Raw genomic sequence first — 20,907 nt, 5'->3', positions numbered from 1 at the left:
AAATTCGACCCAATCGACTCGAGCTTACAAATTCCTTGTTCGATTATAGTTCTCTCGCGTGACGGTACCGCTGAACTGGACAAACATTTTCGATCCATGTTTTCATTGCTCACGGTTAATTTAATATTTTTTACTGTTCGGGGCAAGTATAATATTAGATCCAAATTGCACTCAACTTGAAGCGCTCGCCGCTTTAATTGGACATTGCATGGGATAATTAATTACGAAGACCGCATGTTGAGTGGAAAAAACACTTTCCTTTGCCCAGCTGCTTCTGGCGCTAGCCACGTTTACTTCCTATATCTTTTCCTACCGTCTAAGGACCCCGACAACGATTTCGTGACACTTAAAACGCACTTAAAACGTGGGTAATGAACAGATATGAGACCAATTCATCATCAATGCAGGCAAAGGAATATTGTACGCGAACTCTCAGGATACATTTTGAGTCGTGCGCATAAATTGTTATGGGACAAAATCTTTCGCTGTACCTACTTCAAGACGGATTTTATCAATCATACTAATTTGAATTGCGAACATGAAGATCGCGTGCAAAGCAAATTAATTCGCAATCGCGTTGGCATCGTATATAATAATAAAACTTGGCACACCACAAGTAAAGGCGGGTAAATAATAAGCGCCATGATTAAATGTGGAGTTGAATATTCCGAGTGACGTTCGCTCAACATTTTAATTGGGTTTACTAAATAAAATTTCTCCGTATTTCTCCGATTAAGTCTGTTGAAATAAAATGACATCGCGAAAATAAATCTTCTACACGTTTAATTCATTGATATAAATAACGAAAAGTAACTATAGAATTCATTCACGAGAGCTGAAACGTGTTTTGAATGCGTGCCATACTTGTGACATCATTATCCGGTATTTCAGCACGACAAGGTATCAAAATCCAAGCTTCATAGGTCAGAATAGTAGTGCGAGGATTAATTTGTGTACATTTATAATACTGAATAGTGTTTTCACAAAAATCGCAGACAGAAGAGAAAAGTTCCAACACTTCGGACCTTCAAATCATCGATATATTTTAGAAATGCATACACGGAGAAAAGGGTAGCTGTACTAAGTATTCACGTGCGACATAATAAGCGTTGAATTTACCGTCGCAGAACGAGGATGAGTTTTATACTGTGTATAGTAAGAATTGTGTTACAGAATCTGAATAATCGTCGTATTGCGACGGTAAACCAACTGCTACTTTACCATATGTAAAGTTTTCCTATACTCGTTTCTCTGTGTAATATTTCAACGTTAAATAGATTTTCAATTATTATTTGAGATCTGTAAAATCGTTTGAAAGTATAAACAAGATGTCGCATGAACGTGTTATACCTAATCTTAATTACCCGTAAGCGCCTCGAAATTTTACCTAAACCTCATTTGGACCTCGGGAAAATTTCGATTTTTTTTTACACTAAAGTGAAACTTTCTCAGATAGGAAACCCCTGAGTAAAAAATAAGTCAAAAAGTTCTTATTCCGATGTTTCAAAGTTATAATCAGCACCAAAATTGGGACCCATTTGACCCTAGAAAGACTCAAATGCAATATTCTTGGTTTGGACGTCAAATAATCCTTGCGGTTTTCTTTTCTCGAGTTCTGCAGATACCAGGTTCAATTTCGATCTACAGTTTTTAAGAACTTCGAGTCTCTGTTGAGTAAAACTCGGCTGTGAGGTTTACGGAAGATGTAAATCAGACCGAAATTTGAGTTAGCATATCTGAACTACAAGTATATAGTAACCCTCAAACCTCAAAGAGGTTCAAACAAGTTATAATGTTGCGGCTCGGGTTCCGTTGCCAAGTTTCTCACTGGTAAAAAACGCGGGAGATTCGGTATATAATCATAGAATCCCGAGTCAAGTACATCGGAACGTTTCAGAATGAACAACAGCTTCAAGCAAAATGAAATATTCTTCAAATATAATAAAATATAGACGCGTTTCCGAAAAAATCGAGCGTTACCTGATACATAATGTTTCAATACTGAAGTAGTAATACGCGACATCTGTCTTCTTGTATGTACAATTATTTGCACTGAGTATTTAATTTTGTTCATTCAATATTTGCTTTATTACTCGTAACCCTATTTTAGGAAGGACATATGCATGCAGTCGACGCCATTTACGACGCCAGGTGCTGCAGAAGAAACACGTCGACAAAGATCCTGCATTAACGGATCAATCCACCTCCCATATAATTGCGAAAAATTTTCGATGAATCGATCGAAGATGTCGTGAAGCAAATTTAGCGCTAATTCGTCGTCAACGATGAGGCCGAATTTCGAAACGTCGTTCAGATCCCGATATACCTAATATTCGGCACATTTCGTATTCATTGGAGAAAAATTCGTACATCAAGACTGACTAAGATCTAGTCAAACAGTCCAGCTGCAGCTGTTTGAATATTACACCTAGCACTAGAATATGGCACGTTAATAACCAGATTACAACTTGCGAAACTTGAAAAGTACACGCCTATTGGCTGCGATTAAACCTGTCAATGCGATTCGAAAGTGATTACAGTGTCCCGTGTGTAAATTCATCCAACTGTCGAATTATTTGATTAGTATCATCGAGCTACGACCTAAAGGCGTAAGAAAGTTGAGCTAGTGAAGAACACGACGGAAACTACAGTGTTCCAACATACATAAACGAATAACGTTAATTGTCCAAAATCGCTCCGAATACTCTAACGCAATTCGTATAAGAATTCACAGTTCATAGACCTCAAGGAATTTGACAAGAATCATTTACAAAGATCATTTTATGCGCGAACTCGAACACGGAAGACCAGAAATATGGCAAAAGAATTTTGGATATGTCGAATTTTCCGTGCTCGTTATACCGTCTTGTTGCACGAGCATTGGTGAACCGTGAAAGTGAAACCCGCACCCCGCTGTGAGCCAGTGAAAATAGAGGGTGGAACGGACCTCTGGGTTACAGGTAAAGCGGGCATAAGGTCTGCAAGCCAAGAAGAAGTATCGCGCTCTGTACTAGATGACTATCGCGTTTTTTGGAACTCCCGGAAATCTTGCGGGTGGTCCGAGCGCGTTAGGGCAAGGCCGAATTTGTCATACCATTGGTGGTGCCGTTGGCGAGACCCTGCAGGTGGTAATGTCCAAACGAAGGACCTCTGGGCGCCATGATGGCCGCTATGCTGAAGTCCGTCGCCTTGCCCCTCTCCCCCTTGGCGGGCATTCTTGCGTCGCACAACACTAGGGTATCCGGCACTCCCTCACTTAGCGCGCGCCTTGTCCGTGCAGCGCTCAGCACCGTTCAAGAAAACGTTGATATAGCGATAATCCCACACATGAATTAGCCGGTTGAAAATCCGGAATCGCCACACGCGCACCGCTCGGTTGCGAGATGATACGCGTTCGTTCAGCTGCGTTTTCGCGGCACACAACGCGTCTGCGCCAGCCGACTTCCCGATCCTCACTGACCTCCGCTCCTCCTCCCCAGTCTTCTCCCCTCCACAGCTAGCGCGAGCGATAAGACGCTGCGCGCGCAACGCCGCGCTCGCTCCGCCCACACCGCCAATGACCAATCCGAGCCCGGTGGGCGGGGCGTAGAGTGATTGCAACGGGATCGGAGGCGTGGACTTAGGCGCTTAAGGGAGAGGATCGCCGCTTTTCACTCCCGAACACTCAGCGCTCGAACAGATCGATTGGGATAGTAACATGTTTGTTCACCGGGCGTCGCGCTCCGCCGGCCACGCCGAAGGCACACCTACCGTAGAACGTCGCAGCAGAAAAATCAAACTGTGCTGCTGGTCTGGTTACGGCCACCGGATCCCCGTTTCGCACCGCATGTGACGTGATACACAAGAGAACCGCCATTAAAGAATCACCACAAAGGATCTTGGTGCGAGGACCTTACACTACCTCTCTGGCGTTTTGTCCAGTTGGGTATGTGCGTGTGTTTTTTAGTACCGTCGATTTCAGTTCAACACCACTTCGATTATAGGTATACAATCAAGATTACAACCAAAAGGCACAATATTCGTAATGCAGGACAAAATGTATGTTTCACTTGGAACAGGCGCTAAGTCGGCAAATGGTGACTTATATTCACCCGTAACGAGGTGGAGCAATTATGGTCAATAAACCTAAAGCCCAAGCTGTTTGGATAATCCGAAGATTCGTTCATTGTGAAAGGATATTTCCAACTATATTTAAGTAAATACTCCAAAATTCTATAGTGCGCCAAAACGTAATTGGAACACTTTAGATATTCAACGAATGATTTTACAGAAAAAAAAATCAGGATTCTTTGGGAGCTTGCGTGATAAAAAAGAAAATACAACGTGTAGAGTTTTTACGAAAAATTGATATTGAAATCTATTCCAAAATTGTATCGTAATCCATTGACAATACCGCAGATTTTTCACTAACTTTTCGAATTCTGGTAAAAAAAAAAACGTACACGATGTATTTTTTAACTAGGGCAGAAATTGTCATTTACGAGTACATAGATATACACTGAGGAAAATTTCATTAGTTATAGTAACTAGAAAAATTCAGTAAAACAGATATCGTTAAAAAAAAATGTTTGAGCCATTGTGGGAATTATGAAAAACGAGGTACGCGTAATTATTTTGCGCTATTGTCGATACTTTTTTGATAATTGCAACGCAAAATCAGTTTCTGAGGTTTACTCTACTTTCTTCAGTTAAAAAAGGCTTTAACGTCAATTTATTCTTGCACAAGCATTAAAGTTTCGCAACAGTTGCACGAAAATATAGCAACAATGATCGTAATGAGAAAGAATAGTGATGGATACTAGACTTTCTAGTTTTTGACTACTAGATTGTGGTAAAAAATGAAAGTAACCGGAACTAAAAATTTCTCTCGGTGTACTGTTCTGTATACTCGATAGTTGCGGGGTCAGTTTTTTTTTGAAATATTGTGCTGGTCACAGGTTGAGTGGTGAGAAAATTTGAAGAAAATATATCATGCACACTCGCGGAAAGTTGAAACCCAGCACAGAAGTCGAACAACGCATTATCTGTAAGTCGACTTGAAAGCTGGCGAAAGACAGATACGCATCTGCCGGCAGGATGCAAGCCTCGCATATACGAGACGTTTGTGAGCGAGCAGCACAACGGTACGAATTAATACAGGCAAGACGTTCAGGTGAAGGGAGGCCTATTGTGATTATAATATTTTTTTGGGGCACGTCAAAATATCGCATTTGCCATCTGAATCGCATCTGAAACGCTGGCTGGTCGTCGTGCCCACGAAGTAAACCACAAAGGATTTCCCGTTTAATACGAACAGCCGAAACCTCCTTCAGGTAGCCGAGCTGCCGCTAAGCGGCTTGTAAAATCAGCCACAAAATAGACCCTTGGTTTGGCTCTCCCTCTTTCGCTCTGTCTCTCTCTTTCGCTTTGAGTAGGCACTTACATGCATTTCTATATACGTATAGTGTATACGTTACGCGTCGTTAAGATCACCGACAGATATGTACACATATTAACAATACGTAAGTATGTGTATGTATGTACACATAAGTTGTAAGTACACAAAACACGAGTCAATCGGCAATCGGATTTAGACAAAATCTCAGCTCAACTCGCTACGTGAAAAAGTTCTCCGCTTTGCTTCATCATCGCTATAATCCCAAAAGAAAACAAGTTCTACACAACTACAAACCTGTACTGGCAATTCGTTCGGTTATTATTCACGTATTATTATGTCTTGTTACGTCGTGACAGTATCAGGTAACTACACCTCAAGGTGTGCATGCACCAATTTTTTTTCGTCGCGATAAAACATGCCTGCCAACTTCGTCTGATCCGGATTTTTTAATTAGGTATCAAATTGCAAATTACAATTGTATTTTTAATTGCAAAGCAACGTCTGCGAGCATTCATTCTAATTGTCATTTGCATGAATCAGATTGCGCGCATCGTAAAATCTTACAGGTTATGCAACTTGCTGAAAATTTCCGTATCAACGGCTCTGACTCGAAAACTTCCTGGCCAATAATATTTGTTCACTTTGGCATCGGCGACACATCGAAGTCAACTAGCACATGCACCGAAACAAAAGACGACTATCCTTGTGGTGTTGAATGGTTCGGTGATTGTGGGATTAAGTTGGACTGGTTTCGAAGCTGGTAGCCCGGATGCAAATCGCAACGAGATCCAGGCCCGAGTTGGATGAGAAGGGAGTCAACGCGCAGTCATTCATCATCCGAAGGGACGAAACGCCTCTGAGTGGGAGTAAAGGAACGATTCCGGGCCACCCACGCGGAATGCGGCCCCCTGTGCCCTAAGTTTTTCTGCATCAGACCATGGCCAGACTTGCCGAAGGAACCTCGTCGCAGGACTCGCCGTGTCGTCCTTCCTTCCTACCTAACAAAACGTAACGACATGGTTGACACAAATTTCAACAGTGCAACGAAGAGTTCATCTCTTCAACTGCGGCTCGCGTTTTGCTGACCGATAAAAACTAAAGTGCCTGACATTTCACTTACAATCAGTTTATAGCATACAGTGTACATGTAAAGTCGTCGCTACTGTGCTGTACAGTCCGTGATTGTGTTCACTTTTTAGTACAGCCGGAAAATATGATGAGCCTGGGTACAAAATGAGAATTACTTTTGCTACCAGAATTAACCAGAAAACCTTAGGATCTTTTTTTTTATATATAAAAGTAACAAATTCTGTTTATTTTATAATTTGATGTCGATGCATCAATTATAAAGTGTCCTTGTGTTCATAATAAACGTAGTGAACTGAATGAACAGGCTTGATGCTTAAAGTAGCAAAAAATTCATGATATTTACCAGTATATGATCAGACGACGAATATAGTTACTTGCAAGGTATTCTCTTTTAATTCCGATAATATCTGGAACGCCGTTGTAATGATATATTTCCATTTTACTGTAATTTCCTAGTAACTTTAGAAACTGAATTTCATTTCAGTGTGTTATTCAGTTATTCTCTATAAGCAATTAATTGAATCCCTAATTAACAAAATGAAAAAAATATACGATGTTCGTCTAATCACAAGACGTTGACTGTTTCCACTACGTATAATTCCTATACACCGACAAAATTATTTCGTCACACGGATATTGTTCTGTATCGAAAATTAACAAGTTCCGTCTACCTGCAAATAATTCAACACAATTATCTAACGTGTATCCAGAGTTGAGTTGTTTAAATATTGTAGTAACACCAAAATTTGGTTGGCATGGCTCCAACAGTATAACTTGCACGTTACTATTATACATATTACATATATAGAACGATAGCTATACGGCTGAAGATGGAATTTTTCTCAATGGAAATTCCTTTTAACCTAAGGTAACTTTTTATGCTCGAGTATATTTTTAGCCTGATCAACTGAACGTCAGTATTTTGTACACTCGAAGAAAAAGTAAAACAGCCGAGTGGTTGAAACAGTGATCATGAGGCGTACGTTTCCGACTGCAAAGTTCAATCTCACGAAAATGTTGTATACGGTATACGTTTCATGGAGAGATATTTATAGAAGAGAGAAACTTGACTGCAGGCGTCAACTGACGTTTCAGGTAGTGTGATAAGTGGGACCGTATAATTCTTTTATACCTGAACCAAGATGCGAGGAAACCGTATTAAATTATTCAACGGAAGGTGCAGTTACAAGACCCGCAGGGAGACATTTCCCTTCCAGCTTCCGTTTCTATGTTATGTGCGTAGACGTGGACTCTTAGTTGTTTCCTGCTTCCAAAATAAGCAATGGGGTTGCAGGTCGGCCGTCATACTAATTCACCCTATGGGGTTCGCGACGCAGAATTCCACATCAAAATGAATTTTCCGCGAACGTAGGAATTAGTTGATCTTTCCATTCTCTTTACCTTTTGCACGTTAAATAATCCGCGCTTTACAGAAATATTTTATTTGCAATTCTCTGGAATTATTTTTTGATTTAGGAAATTGTTTTCAATCGACGCGAAGCATAAGCCTGTAACTTCTTTTCTAAAGAAATCCAACAGAATTCTAAAAGTATCTGTGGAGTGGAAATTTTTAGGGTAATCGCAGATTACCAGCGAAACAATTTTCTAGTTATAATTGAGGAATTATAATCGGTAAACCATAGAATACCGAAGAACCACAATTTCAACCAAAGTGAATATTATTTAAAGTGTGACTTCGATGTTGCGAAATAAACAGAGAAATTGATCTTAGCGTCATGAAAAAAATCATTCAATTTTTCTAAAAACCTCTATAATTGATATATATTCCGAATTTCACTTCAAATGCTGATATATTAGCGAAAAATTCCGAATCATGCAGTGAGTTGTGAGTTGTGACAAGATTTCACTATAATTTGGTTGAAAGTTCGATTTTAGTATTTCCCATTAGAATCTACAGCTGCAGAAGTATGAACATACTTGATAAAATATATTCGATATGATTGAAAATAAAACCGAATATAGACATTATACGTAAGCTAAGAAGTAAAAAAGAGTAATAATAACGCAATTCGGTTGTTGAAAAAGATGATTGCTCCGAAAAATGAATAATAAAAATATGCCTGAAGTTTGTATATTTTGATCGAAGTTCGTTGTTCCGATAGTTAATGATTGTCTAACATTATTCAGTAACCTGCAACGAAAAACGCATGCTGAAATTTTGAAAACTTAACCCCTCCAGAGTAATTCCAATGCCGCAAATGGTGAGTGTTTTTTAGCGTTTCGTTATACGTAATCGTTACTAACATGAATCGCATTCTGTACTATACGTACAGGCCCCGTATAATCTGTAAAGTGAAAAACATGCGTGAACAGATAAAGATACGTGTAAAACGATGCCTAAGACGAATATGTACCACATATATGCTTGTGTCTGCATACATCGTATACATACATGTACGTATAGATGTATAATGTATGTTATATGCAATATGCAGCATGTATAAGAAAGACCGAAGTTATACAGCGAACTGACGGACGTGTGTACCCATAAATATTAAAACGATGGTTCAGCACTTTCGTTCTACTCTTATAGCGACTGTCTACCTGCTATAAGTATAATCCCTCCACCCTGCGCCCTTCCACCCTGACGATCATTAAGCAGCGACGTCCATTCCGACAGTTTATACTGCATCAATGCAGTGTGTATACCTCCAATTCCTCTCCTCGAGTTTGTATAAGTGGATGCGCGGCGCTCGCTCGACATGCCTTATTCATGGGCAGCCCTCCTTCCTCGTCACTCCGCTCCCAGCCCCCCCTCCCGTCCCACACGCCCCAACACATGTTCTAACACCAAGCGTAACACACCTACCAACCTACGTAACCACCTATCTATCCCGCTGCCTACCTTCTTCAATCGGCCGCGACCCACGCCTGCAGCTCGGTCGGTACACGTGTCACTGCATGCCTCCGTTTTCAAGGGTGTGGCGCCATCGCGGGCTAGACGCCCTCGAGAACTTAGCTCTCTGACTTTTATACCTTGCATTATATGTATACACTCATATTTAGCCTCCAGCAGCCTTTCAGACGCGTCTCCGTATATTCTTTTTTTTTTTTTCATCTTCTCTCTATCTCGCTTTATCTTCACTGTATGTATACATCCGCCATACGCATGTTGCAGCACATACTTTTTGTATATACATATATGTACACATATATACACATGCAATATATCTATACGTACACGGTTATATCGCATTGTATAAGCCACGTTGCACCTAGTCGTGATTTTCAAGTGGAACCACTCAGCGTGCAGTTTGTCGTCGTTTACTCTGGGCACACTCGACCCACTCGATTCGGGCAACCCTCTCGAGTAGCTCGTGCCGTCCGAACTGAATCTCGAGTCGCAGTTATACAGTAGCTAGTGAGCCTGAAAGCTACGAGAATCGGAATGATTCGATCGAGAAGGGTTTCGAAGGTGTTGTTTGCACTCGCAGACGCCATCTAGCGGAAGAAAATTTACATTACACTCCTTTTTGCATACGGGTCGTGTTTGATCATAAAATTCATTTTATGACCTGCGTTTTAATATTTTCTCAGTCAATTTTACAAGACAATAGTCCAACAGCTTGCTGCACGACATTTTTTCTGGCAGGATATTCTAAATATTTGACTGAAAACAATCAGCTGATTGCTCAGTGCGACGCCATATTGATCTACGCAGACTTCTGCACTTTATTGACGATTCTATGGCGTACCAAATACCTGGATTTTCTTCATCTTTTTTTACACCTGAGGAGTTCAAGATGTTGTTGCTATAACCTTGCGTTCGTTTTGGCTCGTTACTGGCGATTGACTCTTTTTAGTATTCAACAGCAGTGGCAGGCTTCTCTTTGTTTATGACGACCCATGGTGGTTAAGGGGAAAAAAGAGAGCGATTAGGACTTGGGGTCTGAAATTGCCAACGCGATCTCGCAAAGAATCCTGAGCGAGAAGCGAAACCTCAAGTCGCACACCCCACTTTACTTTTTCAGCGGTTATTCCGGCCTAGGTGGAACGCTAAACGGCCGCTCTGGGACTGCAATCGAAATTAGTTTTTTAATTGAACGACTTATTTAGTGATTAAGGAGGGGCAATGCGAAAGAATGATGGATGCACATTTACGTTCAAACCACCACCATCTGCCTATCCTCCTGCTGTATACCCACTTTTATTTCATCGTCTTAAACACAGTAGAGCCAACCGGTGCAGATTGCCTCGCTAAGAGTTCAGTTCTAATTTTGAAAGAAGCTTATCTCACCCCGCCGCCCGGTTATCAACTCTACTTCAAAAGTTCAGCATCCGCGCTGTTACACATCTTCAAGAGACTACTTGCGACACCTCCGCACTCGTTAGAAGTCGATTGTTCTGTGAAATGGCTTAGTCCATTCTAGTCGTCAAAATGCATAGAGATAACCGTGTCGTAAATAATTTTAAAAGTTACTTTTCAACATGTATTTCGCTCTGTCCTTTTGTATTTGTATTATTCACGATCAGTGGAAACTGAAACCAAAACGATCAGCTGATCACTCAATACGGCGCCATCTTGCTTGGAGTACAAATTGTCGGTCGTAAATAAATCTTATCCTCACAATTGCAAATGTTGTTTCAAAATTTTCTGCTGACTCTTGCCAGCAAAATATGAAATGTAATCTGATAGAGTATTTTATTTATTTACTTACTAAGGGCTGTATGTCTGCGCGCTTCGCGCCTCACTCATATTTGTGGATGTTGTGGCCTAATTTATTCTAGCCATTGAAGCACCGCAGATCACTTGAAACGTAGCTTATTCTGGGCTAACAATTAGTGATGGTACAATAACCTTCCGCATTTGGACTAGACTTTGTGTCGTATAATGTGCATAATCTTTAGGTGATTCAATTGATACGTTATGGAATTCATCGCCTATGATGTGAGTCTGTAATTCTCAAAGGCATACCAAAAACGTATATTACGTTTGCCATAATTTCTGGTTTTACCGTCCCCTGTTTTTCGTCTATCTTGAACAATCGACAGGGTAATACCATGAACAGACAATTTCCATCAAACATCATCTTCGTAATAATTCCGTTCTTTTTTGGTCAGAGCTAATAATAAGAGCTATGTACTGCCTTTCTGTCACTTGAACACCAACTACATGCACATGATTCGTATATTTTCTGAGATAACTTCGCATTACGCTATTGTTAGATTGATTGTTAAAAGTGTTCGATTTATTCTTAGATTATATTGTTAGAGTTGAAAACAGTTTTACGATGTAGAGAGATTTTTTTACCACGGAATTGGAAGCACACTCAAAATTTGAACGTGGCATCTTCGTGCACGCGGGCCTCTGCATAAATTTATGTATCCACACTCTGAGGGAGGGAGATCTCAAGCATAACGCGTACATATATAATCGTAGATATGAGTATGACTAATCGTAAATCCATGGGTATAAATAAACAACGCCGCTTGAGCTCGCTAGCATCTTGCTTATACTATACCTACCTGAAGCATTTAACAGCCGAGAGAACGAGCGTATTGCAGGAAAGCGAGCAAACGAGCGAATAAGATACAAGTATTGAATTAATTGCCGCGATTTAAGAAGTTAAGCGACTGTAATGTGCACTTGGCCTGCATGCCAGACACTGCACTAATTCACCCAAGGCATCTCAGGCGTGTTATGTAGGTATGTACACTTGGGGACAATCAATCTGAGACGTATAATTTTTTCTACTAGACAGTTACGTTGGCAACACGGAGAAACCTACAGCGCCATAGTCGGCCAAGCGCAAAACAAACTCAATCTCAGTAAACATAACCTAACCCATGACCGTCGAATCTAACCTTAGAATACGTGTGAATCTAACAAGTCATTATCCCCGCGGTATTTTAAGGTTAGATTCGACGGTCATGGGTTGTGTTATGTTTATTGAGATTGAGTTTGTTTCGCGCTCGGCCGACTATGGCGCTGTAGGTTTCTCTGTGCTGCCAACATAACTGCCTAATGTAAAAAATTAGCCGTCTCAGACTCATTGTCCCCAAGTGTACATATATGCCATAGCCCACACACAAGTATACCTACATATAAAAATAAAATACTCGTATCTTATGATGGAAAGTCGGGAAAATGAACTCCCTTGCCCGAGGAAATGATATAAGGATCGTGGATTCTGAAAGGTAATAAAGATAAAATGATTACAACTTGCGGATCGTGGATAAAAAGTAAGATGCAATTGGAAAGTAGATTAAGGGATTTCGGACTCGTTTGTTATACCATGAGGTTCACGTTTAATCTCACCTAGATTCTGGTTCCTCGATGATTTCTATGCAGACCGATCAATAATCGCTTTGGAGATGATTCAGGGACCTGGATGGACACATTGTGGTTGACAGTGACAACGGCGTACGCGGCCAGTCATCGTTCTTCTCTGTTCCCGAATGGGGGAACGTGTGGTCGAAGTCAGTTCAGAGCACAAGACGCGCAGGTGTTTCAAGAAAATGTTAGGTATACACTATCATACGTCTATGATCGGGCTGCGAAGGGGGCCGAATCCTCCGAAACGCTGTGCCGCGCCGCCGTTTGTATTCTATCTTGAGGGACGACTGTTCGAAAGAGAATAATGCATTCTGAACAAGGGTAGACAACTGACCACTCTCTCTCTGTATAGATGTCCTATCCGCAGGGGGATTAGCTCAGTCTGCAGGTTCTGCTCTTCATATTTTGTCAGGTCAGGGAACGATGGAATCGTATATAAGTGGTTTATTTTTTTTCTTATCTATCGCTACATCGCTCTGTCAAGTCAAACCAATTTCAAAAGGTATATAGAATTTCATTTTTTATTACAACAATTTTGTCAGTACTGTTACAGAAATTCTGAATCAGTCGTTAGAATGTCGTAACGACTGTAATTATTTCATCAAAACATATGTTTGGAGGAAAATTTTCGGGCTATGAAGGGGGCACAAAATCGCTGTATATGTATTATGTAGTTGGTTTATGAAGTTAACGAATTTCGAGAAACGAATACTTTTATTTTAGGTTCTTGAGACAATTAACTAATTGTGACTCAATTTTGAGGTTGATTACAACTCTGAAGTCCGATATTGGTCTTTTTTTTTTTTTAACAGAAAATTGCATTTGCCTTTACGACCCTCAAATTCTATTTTCTTCGAACTTTGGAGCGCTTTGACTAAACCAAAAATCATCCGAGTAACAAAATTCAGACCACCCTGCAGCTCTATGGATAAAGATTTGAGAAAACTTGCTTGGTCGGTTGATATAAGATGGTGAAAGAAACAAGTGTTTATAGATTCTAATATAAAATCAATACCTATACAGATATATAGCAAGAACTTCTGTACAATATCTAATCAGTTAAATGGTGAAAGGAAATTCTATTTCATTGGCCCGTTCGAGGGTAATAAAAAAAACCTACAATCACGCAGGTACTTTAGCCGAGTACTTAATCGCGCTAACTGAAAGTCTGAATGCGCGGTAAAATTCGAGAATTCAGATGCGTTCGACATCGCGAGTCGTTTTGATCCTACTATCTGAACATGGGCTAGCATACGCTCGCTTAAATACCGGGTTTGCGTAGGAAAACAATAACGGGGGTCGTGGCTAGAAGACAGACACAAACGTAAAGCGAGAGGGTGCCGGTCGTATTTGCTCTCGTCGCTATAGTCTGCCGACACCTTGTACAAACAAACACTAGATCTTTCTGGATGCGTGCGTGTACAGTGTATACATATGCAGATAGAGGTATGACGTACTACAATTCCAGGCAGGAGGTGCAGCGCCATCCGCCCGACGTGGGGTTGGCGTTCCTGACTCCGCGCCACACTCGGGCTCATTACGCATGCACCCCGAACGACGGGCAACGCGGTGACTGACTGACTGCCCGAAGCTCCTCCCGGGTTGACAATCCCCGCCTGCCGCAAGTCCGCTCACCCGGGGAGACTCTCTTCTGCAAACCCAACTTCGTATCCCTCGATCCCTTCCTCGATTCCCCCTCCTACCCCCATAGGACAGCTCTTTTGCGTATTGGGTTATGTGATCTGCAAGCCCTGTTTGCATGCCCGTGGCTCTGTTTGCACATGGGTTAGAGCGTGAGCGCCAACCCCGATCGTTGTGTAGTTACTTTACCATAATCTCTCGACTAATATGCTTACTACGATTAGGGAGCGAGGGATGAGAGCGCATGGGGCATTCTAAGGTGAATAGACCAGCTTTTGACCATCGGGTGCCAATCGACAGGGAGTGCTCGTATCAATCCGTTTAAAAGAAATAACCTTTTTTTCTATCACGTCGGACTTTGGAGATATCGAAATTAATGTTTCATCGAAAGTCGGAATATAATTGTAAACATGTCACCTACACACTAATATTCTATAATTGTGCTCTGAAGAGGCGCATTTCTTAACACATTAATGGTTTAACTTCGAAATTGCTCCTCGTACAGCGCCATTTTCATGCAATTTACCCTCCCCTTCCGGTAATCGACCTACAATCCTTTCTGTTCGAAAACCCATAAGCAATAATTGAATTACGTCGGTGCAGATACAACTTTAACGATCCAAAAAGGAAGACAATGAACGATGTTTTCGAAAAGCTTGTGTACCCCTCGAAGGTTTATAGCACGATATTCTTACGATGTTTATCATGTTCCCCCGGTGTCAAAACATTATAGGCGCCATCAAATTATATGACAATTGTGGGAAAAAGAATTTCTCTACCCAAATTTGGCCATATCAGTTGGAAATCCGATAGCGTTAATTCGGGACTACTTGTTACGCGTAGCACAATTCTGGTGATATTCTCACCTCCTGGTTTGCTCAACGTATTGTACCATTCTTGTGATTGAAACATCGAGAAAAACCGACTGATCTAATATTGCACGCTATTCTCATTTCTTGTGAAAATAAAAATCTTGTCAGAAATATTCAATTCCGTAAATAATTAGAAAAATAATCAGAATAGCGAAAAGTTCTAAATAACTTTTTTCAGCTTATTGTTAATCGATTTTATTTAACGCGAGCATGTTTTGCGCGTTTTTTCATGCATGTTTTTCGTACACAAAGTATCTGTTTCTATGACGGTAGAGTGCGTCCGCGAATGCGTATGCACGGAGTACAGTAAAGACCACTTTCAAGTCCTAGGAGTTAAAAGTGGTCTTTTCTATATTGCGCGCATGCGCTGTCGCAAACAAATCTGATATTACGCGACCCTGCCCTCAATTTTGTGCTTTTCGACAAAACGCGTAACATATTCTTGTTGTGGAAATAATCGTGTGCAACAAGGAGGCAACGGTTTTATCGCTGCACGTTATTTGCAATATTCGTCATCGGCTCACCTACGATTCATATTGCAAACTTAAAAGACCGAGTTTGTCTCCTCGTGACACGATGTGCTATTCTTACTCGTACTCGCGTCAGTGATCAAAAAACAAAAGCCGATGACGATTTCTTGGTCGTAGAATTCTGGCTTCTCTTCATCCAAGTTTCTAAACGTAAAATCGTACAGCGCAAACAAAGGCGTATACGTAGGAACTAAGCACATCTCATGACTGCAGTGTAACCGTGCTCAAGGTACACCATAACTTGTTTAGAAAGAAGGTTTAGAAAGTCCCGAGGGAGAGATTCGGTTCGAGCTTGACATCGAAATCCCGTGACGTATCTAATTGGAGCCACTTTAGCGGCAGGGCGGGCGGATTGGATAAGCCATAAGCCACCCGGACCCGCTGCAGGAGATCACCCCGGGGCTTACACAACTGCCGGGGAGAATCTCGTGCCTACCCACCAACCTAATTTGACTCGGGCGCCCGGCCCGCGTGTATCTGCGAGTGGATCCGGCGTAAATAATGCCGATTATCCCCCCGGCAATTGTTTTATCGACCGAGCACGCCGCTCAAGGGGCGACTGCTGCGAGTCCGCCTCCCTCCCTCGCAGGACATTGCGAGGATACGTGTGTGCGTCCTTGTCTCTGCTCGCTCCCGGGCGGAACCGGGAAAGGAGGAAAAATGAAGTAAATAGAAGGGGCCGGGCTTCCTTTAAGGACGCTGGGGAGGCCTTTTCCACTCCGCGCAAATCTCCTTCTTCACCGTCCGTTGCCCGGTAACAAGGGGTAATTCGATAACGGGAATTAGCGAGAATTGATTGTCGGACCTCGACGGGATTTAAGGATCATTCGCGCGGTTAATAAAACTTTCCGTTTTTCGAGCTCAGCACTTGAGCACAGCCCCGGTGTCACGGTACAGACGAAGAAAGCAAATTGCATTTTATAATTTTACTCTTCCCTGAGCAATGAGATCTCTTAAAACTACGAGAAATTGTCTAGTTTTCAATTGTCGTAGTGTGGTCACAAAGAAGACCTTCGAGAATGGGGATTTCCACGCCAACTCGATAAACGATTGACCGTAACATTGTTTAATTCCATCAAGGATATTTTCCACTTTAGTAAGACCCCTGAAAAGCTTCAAGGAATTTTTTCAAATTTTTTAAGCCACTTGTCTTTGCGCTGTAATTTTTTAAACCTATCTCAAAAATACCCAAATTGATTTTTATGAAACAAGTAAAAAACAATTGATTTCCGAAATTTAACATTTTCACGCAAGATTCAGAGCGGAACTTCGTTTTTACCTACTTTTTATTTTTTTTCTCATTTTTACTATTTTATTGATCCTTTTTTTTTTCTATTTCCATACCTGTTAGAAGTCTATTATAACACGTACGGCATCTTCCACTTGATTACTGATATTTTAAATTGTTTCTCCAGTTCTACAAAAACGTGAGTGCGTTTCAGAGCTGGAGACACAATTTAAAAAACAAGTAATCAAATCGGAGATGCGGTATGTATTGTAATAGAAACATGTAAAAAAAAAAATGAGATCCCACCCTGAATCTTGCGTGAAAATGTTTCATTTCGGAAACCAAGTGGTTTTTTTTTCTTTCCTGTTTCACAAAAATCAATTTGGGTGTTTTTGAGATAGGTTTAAAAAATCATAGGGTAAAAACGAATGAAGTTTAGATTCTTTGAAGTTTACTACGTAAGCGTGATCGCGAATCTTATCATTTCTCAAAGTTGGAAGCGATTCTGTAGCAATGCCATAACATACCTTAATAAACCGAACAATTTATTCAATTATGTTCACACGATACTTTCGGCTGGATTTCTTGCTTGTAACGAACGAAATGGTCCATGTCACCTGAAACTAATTCACTTCTGGGAACACAAGAGCTTAATTAACGCAATCCGAAATAAGAATCTGGCGGAATTGACGTGCCAGTTGAACCTGTGCAAGAACACTGCAGAAAGAGCTTATGTAGGCGCCATCTGTTGGAAAATATACCGAGTCAAGTTCTGCCGATAGGAATACCGTTCGTTTTCAACTGGCTATATTGTAATCTGCAGAACCAACAGATTTGATCGATTTTCACGGTTCCAAATTCAGTTGATCAAATATAAATGTTCTTCCCTTGAAAAAATTGTTGATGATACCGGAACACCGATCTCGGAAGACTTGACAAAGACGAATTTCTTCCAGTTCCTTTCTTTCCACGGTGTACAAAATCTAATTATAAAGACCTAAAGCCCCGAGGGTGAGTAGTTAACTTTTTGTTGTTAGAGTGCTCGATTTCGGACGAATACCAGACAGCCGATCAGTCCGAGGAGTGTAGGACCATCCGCGGCACAGCGTGATTTTAAAAAAAGCATCATAGTGAACCGAGTTCACGCGGATACCCAGCCGCATCTGTGCTCACAATACATCATCATCTGTGAAATTAATGTTGAAATATGCTCAGCGTCAGTGATAAGGTACCTCGGGACTGAGCCAGGTAGGCCTCGGTGAGATATGTCTAAATACATAAACGTGACGGCTGATGGACGGGTGGCGGACCCTGAGGCCTGTCCGCGGGGGTCCGGAGCCTCGGGCCCGGCGTGATTCGGCCGCGGCACCCTGCTACGCGCCATGCATCAACACCCAAGATCCCATTATAGCTCATCAAAATAACAAACACGCCCTCCTCACTAAACCAACATTCTTTGTTCGCTTCAAATCCCAATATTCATCAAAATTACCTTGACACAGGGCAAATAGGCTGCTCGCTCGGGGGCCTGTCTCGGAATTTCATTCTCGCTATACATCCGCAAATCATGATTTTCACCCACCTGGAGAGTGTTTGATCAACTTGTTGAACATCCGCAATCACGACAGTCGAATAATAAATACCTATTGATAAAATACAAATCTTCTGTATTTCCCATCACTCCAAAAGATATTTCCAAAATACACCAAAAACTTCACACATATTGTACACATACTCACAATTTATGCTCAATTGAGTTGATCATCGTAAACAATGGAAACCAAATTATGAAAATATGCAAACTGGTCGGATGAATTATACGCTGGCTTTGTAATATTTAAATATACCTCATTCTGCGATTCATCCTATTTCATTCTTAATCGACTTAGAGGGTTACCCTACTGTGGAATTTTCAGTTTTTTCACCCTTGTACATACAGTTTCGATAATTAAGAATAATATGTAATAATATGTAATAATAATAATAAAAATACTAATAAGGTTTATGTCGATATTTAAAATATTTTTTGAGTCAAATCATTTGACATGAGGTAATTTTTTCACTCACGATACACTCTTTTGAAAAAAATCGTGTAATCGATGTCTTGAGTTGTAATCGACCAATCGACTTGAAATTTAGTACACATATTCAAAACAATAGTATTTTTTGGCTCAAGGATCATTTCATTGTTTCCATTTTTTGTACAATAATTATACTAATAATAATAAAACGTATCCTTTAGCAAAAAATTTTCTAAGTTTCAGTTTTCTAAATCTCAAAAAGTTTTTTTCTTTACCAAACAGGAAAAAAGAGCTCCGTCAACCGAAAGCTAATACAATGTAGTTAATAAGCATATTTTTTTTGCGACAGACTATCGATACTTACAATATCATGTACACAGACCGACAGCGCAGAAAACTATCGAAAGGTTCAAAGATCTTTATCAAATTATATGTCTTTCCAATAATGTTCAAACACACTCCTTAACGTGTACATGAGTTGATATAAAAAAATCATTGATATTGCACCAGGTTTTCCGAAATTAATTTCTAAAAATCAGCGTGTTTCGAAATCGGTCATGCAGTAGGGTAACCATTAAAACAACCAAACATGAATTTAACCGCTTGAATGGAGTTCTCCATTCCTTCACATTTATGCAGTTCTGCTAAAACCATCAGCTCATTATCTGGTACTGCGACACCATATGGCTCCAAGCATGCTCATATGTTGGATCCCAATAGGCATGGAACAGACGAATTCACCGTGAGGTATGAAAATAATGGTACGAATATAAAAAAAATTAAGCGTCTTCGTGTTAGAGAAATTTACACCAATAGTTACGGTAGTAAAACCAGTTTTTTTGGCAGCTGCACGATACAGGTCCGGTGCGCCTGTTTGTAGGCAATTAAAATTATCGTCCTATAACCGTAACACCGGTAGCTTATGTGTAGGCGATTTCTAGTTTGTACCGTAAGCTACTCTACTTATCGTTATCACGGTATTTATCATCGATTCTTGTTTGTATAATTACTTTCAGAATAACTCACAAAAACAAGTAAATCTAGTGTTATTCGGTCTATGCAAACTGACAGTTCAACTGTGTCACCCTATTCACCAATCACCATTTGGATTTTAAATTCTTGAGAAAGTAGCACACCACGATACGGGTGTGCAAAGTAGGTGATTTTCGCACGAGCGGAGTTTGTCGTACGAGCACAGCGAGGGCGACAGAAGATCGAGTGTGGGTACACCTACACAGCGTACGAGTATCGTATACTATTTTTCCTATTAAGTTGCGCAAAGTTCGACCCATATAATTATTATAAAAGGTTGTGATGCATAGAGTGGTGGCGCAGGGGCGCATGGAAAGGGGGGAGGGGGGGTAAGCCCCCCTGACCACAAAAAAGTAAATTAAAAAAACTAATATAAATTTATTAGATTGAAAAAAAATTTCACTTCTACACGTTATATATTTACACGAACTTTGTACACTATTCATTTTTATCAGCTCTCACTTGACGGTGTTCTTTCGAAAGAGCGTATGCGAAGCGACTGATAACTTTCGCGTTCTTTGAAAAAATACAGAACGTAGAACGCACGTTTCGACAGGTCTACCAAAGAAGACAAATACGGCGGGATGTAAACAAACCGGCGCTCCAGCCAGCGGCCTTCGCGCAATGAATGTGTGTACTACATTCCCGCACGCTCTTCTCAGCATATGGGAAAGTGGCACTTTGCGAATGCAAATGAGTGCGCAAAATCAAACTTTGCGCACGATAATAGGAAAACATTTGTTTTCAATTTCTTTTTTTTCTTTTCAAGTGAGTGCTGTCTCTGCAAACTTTCCAATTTTCCTATACTTTGAGATGTAT

At 40.8% G+C, this 20,907-nt stretch overlaps 1 protein-coding gene across 1 annotated transcript in view; it reads right to left on the bottom strand.

Moving 5' to 3' along the window:
- The window catches only part of LOC124211945 (T-box transcription factor TBX20), a 34,426-nt gene extending 30,985 nt beyond the window's left edge, over positions 1-3,441 (bottom strand). Inside the window, exon 1 of the mRNA XM_046611504.2 lies at positions 3,095-3,441. Within this exon, the coding sequence (XP_046467460.1) occupies positions 3,095-3,215 (121 nt within the window). The 5' untranslated portion in view covers positions 3,216-3,441. The remainder of the gene's footprint in view (positions 1-3,094) is intronic.
- Positions 3,442-20,907: the final 17,466 nt, after the last annotated feature.

The sequence above is a fragment of the Neodiprion pinetum genome, chromosome 2 (assembly GCF_021155775.2).
Source record: "Neodiprion pinetum isolate iyNeoPine1 chromosome 2, iyNeoPine1.2, whole genome shotgun sequence".
Lineage (NCBI taxonomy): Eukaryota > Metazoa > Arthropoda > Insecta > Hymenoptera > Diprionidae > Neodiprion > Neodiprion pinetum.
This window is presented reverse-complemented; position numbering and strand designations above follow the sequence as displayed.